We start from the raw sequence: 16,742 nt of genomic DNA, 5'->3' as shown, positions 1-16,742 counted from the left end.
GATATAAACATGAATTACACACTTCATAGCACAGAGATCTTAGGGAGACAGACAAAATTTTAGGCAGCAAGATAGATACATTTTGAATAAAAGAACCATTGACACCTTTGAAGTTTAAAGCAACTGAAAGCGAGGTAAGTGGCACAATGAGAACAGTGGCTGTGTCATGTAGCAGTCCAGAAAGTTTCTCTCTCACATGTATTCCAAATACTCAGGAAAGGTAAATAAGAAATCTTCTAACAGGTGTGAAAAACTCTGATTCACACTGAATAGGGAGAGAAGGCAATTCCTTGCTGATGGTACTAATTTTCTTCATAATGGCTCAGCCTATCACCATAATTGCTGTCATATCCAGATTAATCTGTCATTTAACTTCCAGAACTCTGCAGACATCAGCTGGAAAAACAAATGTCATCTCTGCTTCTGATAATCACTCAACTGTAGCAGAGCAAATGCTTTTAATTCATATTGAATGAGACTGACAAGCTAGAACCATGATCAGTGCAGCAGAGCTCTGCTGACAGATAAGACACTACCCAATACCCATTACTAATGATGTGCAGAACAGCCACAGCTAGAATTCCATCCTCCAAAATCAGTTCCTTAAAATCAAACAGAAAATCACTTACTCGGTAGCTAAATTTACAAGAACAACTCCAAGGAATAACTCCATATAAAAATAGACCAGTTCTAGAGCATCTTTGATGTTTGCTGTTCAGCTTTCCTTGTTCCAAATGATTAAAAATCTATCACTCATTAATTGCATTAATCTTTCTAGTCTTGTTCTCCTTTGCCTCTTGCTTACTGCTGTCTTCTTGATACAGTGAATAAGAAGCAATACACACAGGCTATATTGCTGCCCTGTTTCAGCTTCATATTAAGCAGAGTCAGTGTGGACAAGGTATCAGTAGAGCACTGCCACAATTCCTTACATTTCTCACTGTAACAAATAGTGTGTTTATTTGCCACATCAATTTGCATGTTATCAAGCCTATCTTATCACTAGGACACTTTAGAGTATATAACAACATCAAGCCAAAGGCTTGTCATCATTATGTTTTATTATTTGTTTATTTTTCCTGCATTTTTTAACTGACAAATTAACAGCAGTTACTTAATTTTCCAAAAGTGCAGCTTACCTCTCCTCAGAATATCTCCTGGTCTGAGAGCAAGGCAGTTTCTGAAGAGCAGAGGAGTGAAAACAGGCTGTAATTTCTGCTGCAAAGGTTTGCTCTCATTCCTAGCTCTCAAGGCAAGGAGCTGCTTTCAGCAGTTGAAGGAAACTTAGAGCCACCTGGGTAGGGTAAACACTTGGAACTGATAATCACAATCAGTTCTCACTCTCCTACCTTCAGAAAACTTGCCAGCTGCTAACTCCTGCCATCCAACACTTAGCAAGCTCCCTTTTTTAAGGCCTTTGGCAGATCATGACTTGCTGTCTGAGAAATGTTCCTACAGAGGATAAATTTCCAAGCAATATTATAAGAAGTATTATTGCTGTGACAATATCCCAGTTAGATCAGGAATGTGTTCTGCAGCACGGGCAGAAAATGGAAAGAAATATTCAGCTGAATGTGAAGAAACTTTTTGCTACCAAGTACAAACAAGCCACTGTTAAGGAGAGAAGGGATGTGGACATAGTTGATTGAAACACAAGGACACCTTCTATACAACATCTCTTCTATAGCTTCAGGTCACAAATATATTTACTGCTGTTGTGAAACGGTGGACATACATACTCTGTGTGGGGAAAATACTGTCTCTAGTTTTAGGATTACCATCACTGTCACTCCAGAAATCTGTAGCTCTGACAGTATTAGCCAACAGCTACGTGTTCATTTCTTATCACTGGGTACTTACTTTCTGGCAGCTCTCAATGAATTCATCTATGGTAACTACTCCATCTTTGTTTTTGTCCATTTTCTGTTCAGAAAGAATAAGAATGCATGTTTATCCTCCTGAAATCCTCTGTAAAGCAAGTTCTTTTTATTCATTTCAGTTATATGTCAGTCTAGGAACAAGCAGGCTGAAATGCTGTAGAGATGTAGTAAGAGATATGGTAGATTAAGCTCAGAGAGTTTATTGTTGAAAAAGCAAGATGAAAGGAATAGGTCTGAGAAACCACAGGGAAGAAAAAGGATTACAAAATCAGTAGGATTTGCAAAATTGTTACAATAATTAAAACCTTCGCATACCTGTTAGCAGTCTTTTTGGCTTCTATGTTACTTAACCCACCTGGAAAAATGTTTCCACGTGTTGTCTTGGTGCATCCTCCTTGAGAACAGGATAGGTGCATTTTCCCATCATATCATATATTGCTTTCATGATATCTAGCATTTCCTGAAGATAAAAAATATATCTGTGTAATGAAAGGTGCGTTGTAGACATTGCTTAAACTCAGAATACGGAAATTATTTTTAGGATTTACATTTTAGAATAAAATTTTTAGATGGTGCCTGTTATTTCATGACTGACCAGCTTCGAGAAGGAACTGCTGCATTCCTACAAATTCTAGCATGTTAAGATTTAATAGCTCAAGTTGTTGAATAGATTCTTACGATTCTGATTTTTAATTATTTAGAGTATATGGAAGTTCATGGATTGCAGGAAGAATCTCCTGAGGTCTTATGAATAAATCTAAATGGGAAAAGCAGTTCTGTAACAGCAAGTGAATGGTCAAAGCACATCAGCTTCTTACTATTGATGTTTCCCTGGAGAAAACAGAAACACCTACACACACCTGCACATATACAGAGTCCTCCTTTTAAATCAAAAGCTTTGAATTTTGTTAATAGAGTGGGTTGTGAAAACTAAGAATAATTATAACAGCAGTAGCCTGACATTATGCTGAGAAATTATTCTATAGATCACCTTTTTATTATGTGTTTTTCTAAAAGTGTAACATTATAAATGTAATATAATATATATATTAGGCTTATAGACTCAGTTTTGAAAGAAAACATACTTTTATGAAAGTTTTCATTTGGTTCCCCTGTAATTTAAGTATGTGTTTGAATCCTTTCAGAATAAAAAATGCAGGAATCCTTTTTATACAACTAATGTTTCAAGTAAAAATTTTAAGTTCATAAAATGAGTAACAATTATGGCCCATGTACTTAATTCTTTTTTCTCAAATAGACTACCAAGCTACTTTATTCTAGTGACTAAATGGACTAAAATGTACAAATACATAGGCAGACATTGAAGCAAACATTTCTGTACCTGAGGAATTCTACCTTTTACCATTTCTGTAATGATTTTCCCTTTGCAGTTTTTGTGTCTTTAAAATGAGAAAATGACTTCATTTTTAGCATGTCTAGTTTCATAATATGTTTATTTGTTACCACATCTAATTTGACAATGAAGCTATTCCTCTTTTAAAGCAGAACTTAAAAATACAACCTTTAGTTTCAGTGATTAGTGTAAAAAGTCCATCTTACCTCTTTAGTTATATATCCATCCTTATTTATATCATACAAATTGAAAGCCCAGTTCAGTTTCTCTTGTACTGTCCCTCGAAGTAAAATTGAGAGACCCATAACAAAATCCTAAATATATAAAAAGTCTTGATCAGTTTGGAACTGAGTCGTTGTTTACAAACCTTCAGAAATCCAGAATAATGCATTCATTAGAGGAATGAAAATCTGGAAAGATGTGTTAGTAAGTTAGCAAGTAAATTGAGTAATTTTCTATAAAATATGCCATAATTTTGTTAGAGGATCTCACCTCTGAAATGCCTCATGTAAACAGTTCCTGCTAAACTTAATACCAAGGAAAAGCAATCTCCACTGTTTAATAGGAAAAAAAAAAAAAAAAAAAAAAAAAAAGGCAGCATAATTGGGAGTTACATTGATCTAAGCACAGGAAATCAATTTAGTGAGAACTGTCTGCTAGGGAACATTAAATGTTAAATCTATACCTGGTCAGAAGTGGACCATGTAGTCCCCAGACCTCTTAGGTTAATCTGTTGCAGTCAACATTTGAAACTTTGTGTATGCTACAGCACACCTCAGTACTTAAAACTTTTATTGTAAACGTGATAGGGAATAATATTTCTTATGCTTCAATAGACCATCTTAATGCTGTTGTGACCTACCAATGCTCTATTGCTGTAGAGCTATACCACAGAAAGATATCAGAAGACTGAGATTATTTATAAGTAGTATTTAGTCACAGGTTTTTGGTTCATAGTTAATACTCTTTTGACAGCACAAACCTCACTTACATTTAGCAAGGATCTTCCAAATTGAAGAAAATACCAACTGAGATGTGTCATCACCTGTCATCTGTATTTCTTAGCAGGCTCACTTTTTTTAAACAATGGCTTCTTTTTTTTCTTAACCATCTCCTCCACCTTTTTCTATCTGATAAACTGGTAAATCCATAAATCTGTGAAACTCTCCATACTAGATTGAGGAGAGTATGGATTATATTTAAATATGCATTTTTCCATCATTGGCAAAGACATACAGGAAGTCTTAAAGTAATATTAGAGACAATAAAAGCTGAAAAAAATCTTATTAGCAGCAGCTACATTTATGCATCTCAAGAACAACAGAAAAGCCTGCACTGAGGTCAGACATAAATATGAAAGTCTGATGTACCACTCAGTCTAAGTATCCAGTGACACAGACACAGATATCAGGGCTCAGATGGTCTAGGAGGCACAGATGGCTCTTTGACAGCTGCAGCCCTTTTAACAATTCAAGTGGCATGCTCTGGGTTTTCTTAGTCTGTCCTAAGTTTCTGTTGTATTTGTATATGTGCCCTTTGGGGTAAATGGATACATGAATCTTTAAAGAGTTTTGCTCAACTTATCTTGTCAGCATCCCAATGACTAATTGAGGGTCACAGGGTTAAATCTCTAAACAGCTCCTTAACGATGTACTATTAAGTATTAAAATGTTCCAGAAATTCAGAATAGATTTGATTACATTACAGCATTAGCAATTAACCTTCTTAATTCAGTACCAGGTCTTAAAATCTTTTCTGAACTCTTTTACACTCTTAATGTAGCTTTTCCTGAAGTCATTTGCAAAGATCCCCAGTAGTTTTATTTTCCTAAGTATAAAGAACTATATTTAAGAACTCTGAATTTGTTTTTAAGTTGACATCAGCAACACTTTTGCATTTATTCTAGTTAAACCATCTCTCTTTTTCCTTTCCTGTTGATCTTTCTTCCTTTCTGTGATGCACCACTCATGTTATCTGGCTTCCTGGCATCATTTATATCTATCTCCATTTGCAAGACTGCCCCTCTATCATCAGCTAAATCCAAGCATAGAAAAACTTGACTTTCTGCTGCTTTGCATGGGACTGAGTGTACTTATAAGAGATGATACAACTCAAAAACCCTCTAAATGTGTGCACTGATCTTTGGAGGTCATCTCCTTCCATATTATGTCATCATGTCAGGGAGCTGTACATAGTTCAGTTCAGGTGCATTGCCTTTGTCTGAGTGTTGTCCAGGAGTCAATGTAAAGAACAACAGAAAGGACTGGTCAGAAGAGGAAGTTGGGATGAGCTGAATAAGGACCAGACATCTTTTCTGCATACTGACTTACATGCAATTGAAGAATTTAGCAAGAAAGTAATATAAAAAAACAAAAAATTGTTTCAGCAGACTTAGGCTAAATCCACAAGGTATTTTGGGCTACATCCTCAAAGAGAAAAATGTTTTGCATGGTGGAAGGTGATGTCAGAAGCAGGATAGCTGTGCTAGCTGGTAAGATAGTGCTTCAGTGCAGAATGCTGGCATGCAGTAACAGTGCTGAGGGAGCAGCTAAGCTCAGAGTGCCTGGCTGCATGCGTCTTGCCAGCAACTCAGGGAACCAGGAATCAGGAACACCAGTGAGCACAAAGCATGAACCCAAGTCCCCATTGCAGTATTAGCGTACACAGATGTGTTTAGCTTCCTGGTTTAGGAATCTGATTCTGGGGAGAGGGCAATTCTACTTCTAGAGCCTGTTTATTTTTGCAGCAAGATTCACAGTACTGCTTGGACACTTACATCCCCTGGGGATGCCAACACTGAGGGGGACAGTCCTGCCTACCTGAGGACCTAATGAGGAGAAATGTGTATGCTTTAGGGTCAAAAAGGAATCTAAAGCTCTGGAGGTCTGGACTGAGGTACAGCCCTAGGTCAGGTCTCTCCTCAGTCCGTGAAAGCAAAGTTAGAAGCACAGAAGTCTGTGCCAATATCCCTTTCTGCATCTTCCTATTTCTAACTTGCCAGCTTCCTGCTGGACGTGCTAATACCTGTGAAGACCTCTGTTAATTGGCAAACTCTCAAGTGCCTACCTTTGATTCTGCAAGAAAAGGAATGGCAGCTGAAGGGCTGCAAACTGGGGCATCCCTGTCCCTGGATTGCATCCTCTGTGTGCTCAGTACCACATCCTGGCTGCATTTTGGTTCTACATTAAAGCTGAATAGAGCCTTTGGTTGTGAACTGGGATTCACTTGTGTTTGTTGGGTTTGTTTGTTTTGTGTTTTTCCTAAGCAGTTATTAATTGTCTCTTTGCAAAGTTGCTGATCACATTCTGATTGCTTTATCCCACAGGAAATCTTTGGGGAGAACTAGTTCATTATCAAATTAATTAAAAAGCTTAATAATGTGAGGTCTTAAATCCACAGGAAAGCTTAAAATTACTCCACCTGGTCATGTGTTCCTTTATGTCTTGCTCAAGGCCAGAAGAAGTTCATAGGCAGGCACCTAAATTCTTTTTTGGATTTAGCCCTTAGGATTTTGTAAAGGAATCAATGGTGAAACAGTGATGAATGTTGGTCACAGAAGTGGTTGAACTGTAGCATGCATAAAACAAAGATGACTGAGGAGGAGCTGCTGGTCAGAGGAAAAATATAGTAGCTACTCTACAACAGCTAATATTAAAATGCTTATGAGATCACCACTGACCTGAGAAAAAATAACTTGTTTCCTACATGAAGTGAGGAGCAAAGCTTTTTGTGTTGAACACAAAGAATCACACTTGGATACATCATTAAGCTTCTACCCTCATATTTCTGCCTTGGAGACAATGTTGATCATTGTTATTACTAATGAAATACCAAAACTATGTTTGATCTTAAGATCTGGACTTTCCTGTGGAACTGAGTAAACATGCTTGTTAATTTGTTAATTAATGCAAAATTCTCAAGTAACAACTGAGGAATAAAGCAATCAGAAAATCACCAACAACTTTCCTAAGAATTAATAATTTTTGTGGAAAGAAATACAAGCTTGGTTTGGTTAAAAACTATAAAAATCTTTCAATGTCTCCACTGATTTTGGGCACAGCTTTGTGCTTTATTGCACTGAGAGCTGGATTCCTGAGTGACTTTCCTCCTATCAAGATCACACTTAGAATAGACTTAATGGCCTCTACAACTTGTAATTTGGATATTTGCCTATGGGGGCAATGTGCTTTACCTTTGTCTATCTGTCTGAAGTTAATTAGCCTCAATTTTCCTGACTGCATAAATAGCCTTGAGGCCCAGATCTTTGTGTTGGTTAAGTTACAGTATTCAGGCAGCAAGTGGAAACCTTGCTCTCACATCTGCCTGTGTCTGATGGAAAACAGAACTCCAGTTCACTAAGAGGAAGGAGTCTCATCCAATGGAGCTGTGCCTGGAAGTTGTTCTGAAGTCTAACACTTAATTGCTGATGGCTGGATATTTGAGGAAAAAAGAGCAAAAAGCTAAAACAAGGGATCCCTTTCTTCTTCCCCTCAACCCCAGCTACCACTATTTCATTAGAAAAGAGAGGACAACACAAAAAATGTCATTCTTACTTGCATTCCTTTTGTACTCTTTCACATTTTCATATCCTTTTTATATAGAAAAGCCAAAGAGTATTTTTAATACAGGATATTATATTATATTATTATATTATGCTATTATATTAATATATTAATTATACATTGATTATTTTATTATTATATTATATTTAGTCTTACACTTTGGTATAGAAAGTAAACTGGGATGAATGATTACTTAATCTCTGAACTTTTAAATCACTTTTTCTCTCCCTTTTGTGCTGTTTTGTTGTTGTTCTTTTGTTTGTTATTAGAAATTAGAAAGCTAAAGTATGGATTGCTATAGAAAGAATATGGCACAAGTTTCACCTCAGATAAAAAGCAGCAGGAAAAAACTTATGATTGCATTTTTCCCATTTCAGAATATCCGCTTGCACATTTTGGAGCTACTTTCAGATGATCTGAAAAGAAAACCTGAACATTTTTTACATGAGGGATTGCTTTTAGAATTGCTGTCATAAAGTTTGTAAGGGTAATGCTGCTGCATGGTACAGAACACAGAGTAAAGCTGCATTCATAGTACAAATATCAACCTAGAACACTCTGTCTGCATTGATAGTGAACAAAAGTAAGCTGGAAATGTCTGGTTTGGCAATAAAAAAAACCCCACTGCTTCTTTTATTTTGCTGAATTATTTTACAGACCTGCACTTTGAGATATTGAAATCCCTTTAAAAGAAAGAGCCTCTTACCTACTGAATTTCTTAAGGCTTTCTGTCTGAGATACAAATGTCAACAAATAGTCCAGGAAAGGTACAAAAGCTTCTTTTATTCTGATTATTCCTAATGGTAACTACAGAAAGACTTCTCAAATACTGATACGAAGAATGTTTTCTCTCACTGCCTCTGTTGCTCATTTGATCAGAAGGATTCCTTGTAGAAATAGCTTGTGTACAGAAGATATGAATAAAACCTCCATTCTTGCTTCTAGTTTCACACAGAGCCCATTGATTTCAGCTGCCTAACAAAAGCTAGATGAGGTTCATGGTTTGTTTTTTAAATAAATGCAAATAATCCCCCATGAATGATCTGGTTATAATCCCAGCTGGGATACAGATTTCTGATTGCAGTGCACATACCTGCAAGGCTTCTCCTGCCATATTATATCAAGAAAATTCTTTCAAAACATTTCTGTCAGATCTCACAACATCCCTCACTCAAGTAAATAATAAAAACATGTTTTTTCTTAATTCTAGAGCTTAAAATAATGGCTCCTTCACAGTATTTTGTATGCTCTGTTTCCATCTAAACTTTTATAGTCAATTGTTCTTTTTACCATGTTATTACATTGATAATAGCAGCCTTAGCAGGAAAAGACAGAATTTTAGAAACAGGTTGGGCAGTTAAATGGAGGAAAAGTGAATTTCAAACACTTGTGCTTTTAAATATATTTGTTTTAAAGCCTTTTTTGTAGACCCTTCTCCTGGAAGCTAATGGAGTTTGTGAGCAGTTATATTTTGGCTCAGTCATCCCCCTAACATTAGTTGTAGTTCAGAGTCCTTCTCACCCTGCAGAGGTGGGGAGGAAGACAAGGATTATTTTATGTTACTTGTGAAGAAGTTGATTTACCTTTTAAAGGGACAGATTTATAAAATATTACGTAGCATCCCAGTTTGAGTTGCCATTTTGAGATATGCAATTGTAAAATGACTGTCATTAATACACTGGAAAACCCTGAAACTTGAGTCACATAAGCTTAATTTTTCCTAATGTTAAGCCACCAAACTGGACTTACTTACAAGGCATAACAAAACACTCAATTCCAGAGAAGGAAGTAACAGCATCACTTACCTCAAAACTTACAGATCCATTGTGATCAGTGTCAAATGCATTAAACAGAAAATGTGCATAATTTGTGGAATCTACAAGTGAAAACAGGAAAAATTATTTATAGTGAGCCCATTTTATTGAATTTAATTTAATCCATAAAAAAAGTTTGATATCAAGATATATTTTGATACCTAAATTTGACAGCAAGACTAAATTTTCAATTCAGTTTAAACTTTTGCAGGCAAGGAGGGATAAATTATATGTATAAATATATGCATAGCTACACTGTTAGGAACAGGAAATCTAAATAATAATAAAAAAAAAATCTAAATAAATCTAAATAACCTAGAATATATTTATTCATTTTCACTCCCATTTCTGCTGATCACTGATACCTGAATGGATAGCAAAGTCAGGTTACTGAATTCTGAAACAGCCTCTGTTAATGGGAACACTACAGGTAAATGAAAGTAATGCTAAAAAAGAAAAATATGTTGATTTTGCCCAGAGCAGCAGCTGCTGGAAGTTGGTTTGCTGCTTAATTCCCATGAACATCCTCTGAGTGCCAGGTACTTAAAAACCCTGAAAAACTGGCTGGGACCACATGAATTGGTCAATAAGACTGAAAGATTCTTTCACTAACTATTTGTGCACTATATACCATTGGGTATTGACTCATTTTAGAAAGGCAAACCAGCACCTATATATAGCTAACAAGCCTCGAAATTATGTTAAAAATCCATTTCTACTGAATACATTCTGAGGGTCAAAATCAGGACTAATATATTAGGAAGCTGCTCCAGACACTGGCCTGTTGGTGGAGGTGGAAGCTGTTTGGGTTACAGCTTTCTTCAGTGCCTTTTCCCTCTCTCAAACCATGCAAATTCACATGGGCTGAAGTACTGTTTACTTTTAATAATCATTGCTTTGCTCTTTCTACTTCATATATTTACATTAATTTTAGCTTAATTAACATTAACCTCACAAACTTTTAGTGAAGTGAGAAATGTTATGAAATCTGTTTCCCCCTTGAAGGGCAAACCCCTCCCTTATCATAGAAAAACCTGATTGGTGCTGAGATGGGGTTTTTTTATGATTTCTTGGCACCAGACTATTTTACTTTTTGATCCTGAAAACCCCTATTTGTCATTGCCCAAAATATTAATATATTAAAAATATTAATTCAAAATACTGTTTTCAATTAAACTGATAGTCTTGGGTTACTCACCTGAAATGCCACCTTGGCTCTAAGGAACCAAACATACCAAAACTCAAAACTTTGCACTTTACAGATTTAGATCTGATATTAGTAAATAAAGTCTTTGCTGTTACTTCACTGTGTTAGTTTCATATGATATGACATAACTGTAACAAGGAAAAAACTCTGCAACTTTTTAACCCTGTTCATGTTAATGAATTTTCAGAGAATTAAAAAAAATGCTACTGAGACACATTCATTCATCCACATACCCAGTCATTAGTGTAATTGCTTAAGCATGGCCTAGCAGATAAATTAGCACTTTAAATCATAGGTTCTTTTATTCCCATTTATATTTGGAATTTTAGCAGTCATATTTTCTATAATCTACTGAGACTTCTGTTGTGCAGTGGAATATACTATGCAAGGGAAAAACATATTATAGAATATTATATATTTCCTAAGGGAAAAACATATTCTAGTAGTATGGCGACTGTAAACTGTATTTTAAGTAGCCTCTCATTCTCTTGGTATTAATTTCTTTAAAACTTGTGAAATATTCCTAGTTATTTTTCTGTAAATTTGTAGACAACACAAAGGTTAAAAGATATTTTTTTTTATTGTTTGTTGCCCATAATACATGGTACAATATACTACTCTTTTTGTATGATGTTATATTAAAAAATAAATCTCTAGTCGAAGAATCTTTTCTAGTAAACCCTTCTGAAAAAAATAAAAAACAAACCAAAGGTCTCTTTCAGGGTTGGCTGTTCAGGCAAATTTGATCTGAAATTTTCCCTTCAAAACCAAGACAGGATGAGGTAGGCTGGTTTTTTAATTAGAGCTACTTAATGTGATTAATGTGATTCCCCTCCTGCCCCTGTCCCCCTAAATCCTGGATGTTAATCATCTCAGACAGAAGCTTAACTTTTTAAATAAAATATGTTTTCTTTTCAGGGATCTGATATCATAACTAGTAGGCTAAATTGATACTTTGACAGGCTGAGACAGGAATAGATATTAAATTAGGAGTTACTAGAAATACAGTATTACATTTTAAACATTAGAGGCAAAAAATGGCACTCATTATACACCCAAGCCTATGCCTTATTAAACCATGAGCATAATCTCTTCTGTTCATGAGTGAGGAGATGTGCAATAATTATTCAGTATGTGGGTTCTTATCCACAACCTGCTCAGCTGAAGAACAAATCCTATTATATTTCAGGTGACCCATTCCAAATCACCAATTCAGGTGATTCATCCACCTGCATGGCACTGGTTTTCTAAAAGGAATTTACTGGAATGTCTTTCTGGCATGGAAAGCTTTTTACAAAGCTACTTCTGCCTTTTATATACATCCCTTGCACTGCAATCCAGTGTCACCTCCTCTGTTACTCTTGCAGCACCCTTATCCTCTTTCTATCCCTCCTGTACCTTGTCTGGAAACTTGCTTGATGAAGTCACTTGCTGGATGACATTAGAAAATTACTTTTTGGTGATTGCTTGGTCACCTTGAAGCTTAAAATCTTACACATCATTCTGTTTGCTCAGACAGGAATTGTTAGATTGATTCATCATGTTGAATCTGGTTTTGCATTACACAGACAACTGGAGCACAGATCCACACGTACAACACAGGTTTTAGCTTTGAAGACAACTTTCAAACTGGTTTTTTCCCCCTCTTTAATATTCAGACATAGATTAAAAACAGTGTTTTAAGCACAACTAAAACTAAAAGGCCTCAGCTACACATAATATTTTGGCAATGCATTCACAGATTCAAGTGTCCAGAGCAGCTGCTTAACAAGAGACTAAACTAGGATGAGTTCACCCTGTTCTTAGCATACACAAACACAGAAAATTAATTGAGCTTTGAAGATACCTTGCCTAATGTGAGGAACAAAGAATATGGACTTCAGCTCCCATACCTCTCATGAAATGGTAAAAGTCAACACAGGCAAGTAGAAAGATAGCACAAAACCTATACAACACAGTTCTGTTCTCAGTGGGGCCACAGAAATGAAAAGCTGTGAACTGTTACTCTTCCAAGGAGATTCAGCTCTTCTGCTGTTTCCACTGAATGTTTTTGCTGAAATGTTGAGGAAAACTACATAAGCCTTTCACATTTGTTTATGCTACCTTTATGTCCTGCTAAGCCTGCATGCTGATGCCTGGAGACCATGGAGGATGGGAGGAGGAAGGAGATAGTTTCTGATGGTCACTTCTCAGTGCTTTTCCCTGAGATCTCTGAAGGGGCTTTGTTAAGAAAGCCAGAAACACACTTACCAGTACACAACATCTGTTATTGATAAGTATTTTATATGGATTCGATACTTATCTTCCCTGGTAAAAATCTAATTTTTACTGTATTTTTATAAAGTTAAAAGTAAGAAGAAAAAAATATTTTTTTTTTGCAGAAAATTGTAGCTCCCTTGTTGCAGATAATTGAAGTTGCAGTGAACAATGTACCCATGTCCCTCTTTAGCAGGGTATTGCCATTGCTACTAAGAAGTTTCAGGTTCTTTAAGGAGGAAGAGTTTTCCCAGGAAGGAGGTCTCTCCACCTGGACATCTTTGTGTCCCCTGGTTTAGCTGTGACAGCAGTCTCTCAAGCTGTTTCTAAGGCTGACTGATTTTACTTCTGAGCTACAGTTATAGCAAAGAGAGCAAAGGAATAGTATCTAACACATGTAAAATGTACCACCTACAATAGATGTGGATGTTATGTGCAGCTCCAAACTAGTGAAGAAAAAGAAAGACATAAAAGCATATTAGCAAACATGTCAGAATGACCCCAGGGGAATCTTAGAACAAGGAAGACAGCACCAACGTGAACATCCTATTCCTTCCAGGGAAGGACTCCAGGTGCTGACAGTCCACTGCAGTCCCCATCCTCTCTCCCAAATGATGCTGCTGCCCTAAAGGTCACGAGGACCATTGGAAGGGTGAGAATTAGCATCATGAAAAGGGATAGAAACTAAGAAGTGGGTATATAACAATTCTAACTACATTAATATTATTTCCTTTCTGTAATTACCAGATCTGGAGTAATAACAATAACACTTTAAATATTACATTCATTCGAGCAGTAGGTTTTAGCTTTACTAGAACAGAAGGTGAGCTTTCTCTTTGCCCATAAGCAATTTTGTGTGTAAGGACAGGAAATGGCTTTCAAAAAAATATTACAATTTTAAGTCTAGTAAAGGTGTAGTAAATCACACACTGAGAATTATTTTCACTTGCCAGGGTAACTACAAACATAATATCTGGAACTGTAATTTGAAAGCTTGGTTTGAAAGCTTAGATACAGAGCTAATCAGTAGGCAGGTCACCTTGTTTAGCCTTTTGTTCTTCCCTATTGAGTCTGCCTCCTTGTTAAGGATTTCAGTGCTGGTAATCCATACTGAATGCTGCTCTTTACCTTCTAGGTCTTTATTCAAAATAAAACCAATTGTGAGATGTTTTGTTCCTACCAATTAAATGTGGTTTTTTTAAAAAATACAAATGAAAAGAGCCATGGGTCCCAGGGAAACATGTAAATCTCAAGGGCTGTGAGAGAAGATGAAGAGGCAGGACTGAAGAGCTGTAGAAGAATATGAAGAGGGGGGACAATGGTAAAAGCAAGAGGCAGAAAAGAAAACAATTAAAACTAAAATGAAATCCAAGGTTTAGGGGAAAAAACTGCTATACATCTGTGTGCTACCTTTATTGCACTGAAAGATAATGAAAATAATGAAACCCCATAAAATCAATTAATAGAAAGTAAGGGTAGCAAAAAAAAAAGTCCTCATTTAAGTAGAGAAACCCCATCAAAGTCAAGGGAGTTCTACCATTGATATTGGAGGGTACCTGTAGCCCACATTTTTCATTGCTACTGTGAAAGGTTTTGTGAAATAGAATAGAATGTGAAAGACTGTGAAGGAAGTTTGAAAGAAAATAATCTACTCAGAGAATACTGTTTTTGAGAGACACCCATACACAGGCAGTAAGTGCATAACAGGATACTGATTTCTTGTATGTATCATTACATTTCATTCAGAAATATATACTTTAAAATGTGTGCAGACACCAAGCTAAGGACCTCAGGAGTTCAGATAGATCTTGAGACAGCAACCTTGTTAATTTGAACAACAGCCCCTGTTGGCAGAGTTGCAATCTGACATAACTCTGTCCACTCTAGTACTAATTACAGCTGCCAAGTACTTACCTCCCTGGGGAAAGAACTGAGAGTAAATCTCTTTGAAAGTTTCTTCATTGACAACACCACTGGGGCATTCCTGAAAAAAACCAAAAGACAAGAAATCAATAGCATCCGATCTGGATGAGTCAGATTATGTGTTCATGAGACCACACAGAGCACGTATGTGATTCTGAGTTTAACATTTCTGATTTTGCATTTTCAACCAATGTTAAATATGTGTTGCTTTGAAGTGTCTTCCTAAAGAGTTCCCAGGGGACAAAAATTTCTTCTATGCCCATGTATCTGAACTTCAGTCTTGACAGCAGAGTGAGAGAGGTGAACAGCAACTCTTCTTCTGAAGTATTGGAGCCATTGGTGCCAGTGTGGGTCATGGGGGGGTTGCTCCTGCAGCTCTTGACCAAGTGGGAATGTAAACTGCATTTGCAGTCAGGTATTAATGATCCAACATGCAGTGGTATTCTACCTGAAGAGTTATGCTCAATGAACTCAAAAGCCCCTGCCACAAAAGACCTTATTCAAATCTTGCAGATCTTTCTGTCTCTTCACATCTTGTTCATGAGCTGAAATATGTAAGAAAGAATGAGCAGAAATTGTCAGAGCAGGGAGATCACAGACAGAATGAAAGGAAGTGGAGGAGAAGAAAAAAAGGATTGCAGTGACTTTGCAAAAAAATGACTTATGTAAAGAGTTTGGAAAAGCAGAAGGAATACTGTATTGTCTACTAAGTCATGCACAGAAATCAAAGACCCAACAACTGACTTCTAGTCCTGAATTTGCCAGACTGTGCAGATTACTTTAGGCAATGAAATTTATTTCTTATGTTTTTGCCTTAATTCCTTCTTTAACACGGAGAGTGAAAAGAGCCCAGCAAGCTTTTTAAGAAGAAAGTATCTCTTGAAATAAAGCTGAGAAAAGACAAATAAATTGTTAAGATTCATACATTTATTTAAAGTTCATACATTTATTTTTGTCTATTGCTGTTGTATTTGGACAGATGGCTCAAACCTCTGTGCTCCTAGTCCTAAACCAGGGACAGGAAACATCTTTAAATGAAGATACAAGAGCAGTGTAACAGCTTCCACCAGTGTAATTTGCTTTTCCTGAGAAAGCAAATGATATTTCTGCTAGATCAATTAGTCAACATTGACATATCTATAGTTCTTACAGCTTCTGCTAAGAAACAAATAATATAATCCTGATAATTGAGACATGAAGGCACCACATGAAAAAAACATCAGATCTGCAGTCCTAGGGTTATTTTGATCTATGTTACTTATCCTCATCCAAAATCAACTCTCCACCATAACTCAGTATGTGCAAACACACAGTAAGAAACAATTCTGTTTGATCAGAGCAGACGCAAAGAGTGGTTAGAGACAGAAGAAGGAAATTATTTGTTCCTGGTCACAGAGGCTGTCATTGATGGAGGCAGAATTAGAGCACAGGGTTCTGTAACACCAGATACATACTGACTGCTGGGCCACCCTGCCTTTTCCCTGCCTTTTTCCTGCCTTTGGGGAATGGGGGGAATAGTGAAACCCATCTAGCACATCTCTACCCTTCATCAGGTAAGGAGCAATCTGTTAATTGAGGTGGCATCTCCCTGCATGTCATGTATTTGAATGTAAGAGCATTCTAAAACATCTCCCTCTGCTTTGCCAGCTTCCCAAAAAAGCTGCAGTCAGTTTGTCTCATGTCTCTGTGCTCCCCAGCAGCTTTACTACACTGCTTGTCTTTTTAGATGAAGCCTTTTGGCACTGT

At 36.6% G+C, this 16,742-nt stretch overlaps 1 protein-coding gene across 6 annotated transcripts in view; it reads right to left on the bottom strand.

The window, feature by feature from the left end:
• Positions 1 to 16,742, bottom strand: part of KCNIP4 (potassium voltage-gated channel interacting protein 4) — a 282,505-nt gene that overhangs the window by 3,234 nt on the left and 262,529 nt on the right. For all 6 annotated transcript variants that reach the window (XM_071743845.1, XM_071743841.1, XM_071743840.1 and 3 more), the window contains 5 exons: positions 14,988 to 15,057; positions 9,602 to 9,672; positions 3,441 to 3,548; positions 2,236 to 2,340; positions 1,861 to 1,923 (listed from right to left, as the gene is read on the bottom strand). In XM_071743845.1, coding sequence (XP_071599946.1) covers positions 1,861 to 1,923; positions 2,236 to 2,340; positions 3,441 to 3,548; positions 9,602 to 9,672; positions 14,988 to 15,057 — 417 coding nt within the window. The remainder of the gene's footprint in view (positions 1 to 1,860; positions 1,924 to 2,235; positions 2,341 to 3,440; positions 3,549 to 9,601; positions 9,673 to 14,987; positions 15,058 to 16,742) is intronic.

This window comes from Heliangelus exortis, chromosome 4, assembly GCF_036169615.1.
Source record: "Heliangelus exortis chromosome 4, bHelExo1.hap1, whole genome shotgun sequence".
Classification (NCBI taxonomy): Eukaryota; Metazoa; Chordata; class Aves; order Apodiformes; family Trochilidae; genus Heliangelus; species Heliangelus exortis.
The sequence above is the reverse complement of the archived record's forward strand: the minus strand, read 5'-3'. Positions and strand labels throughout refer to the sequence as shown.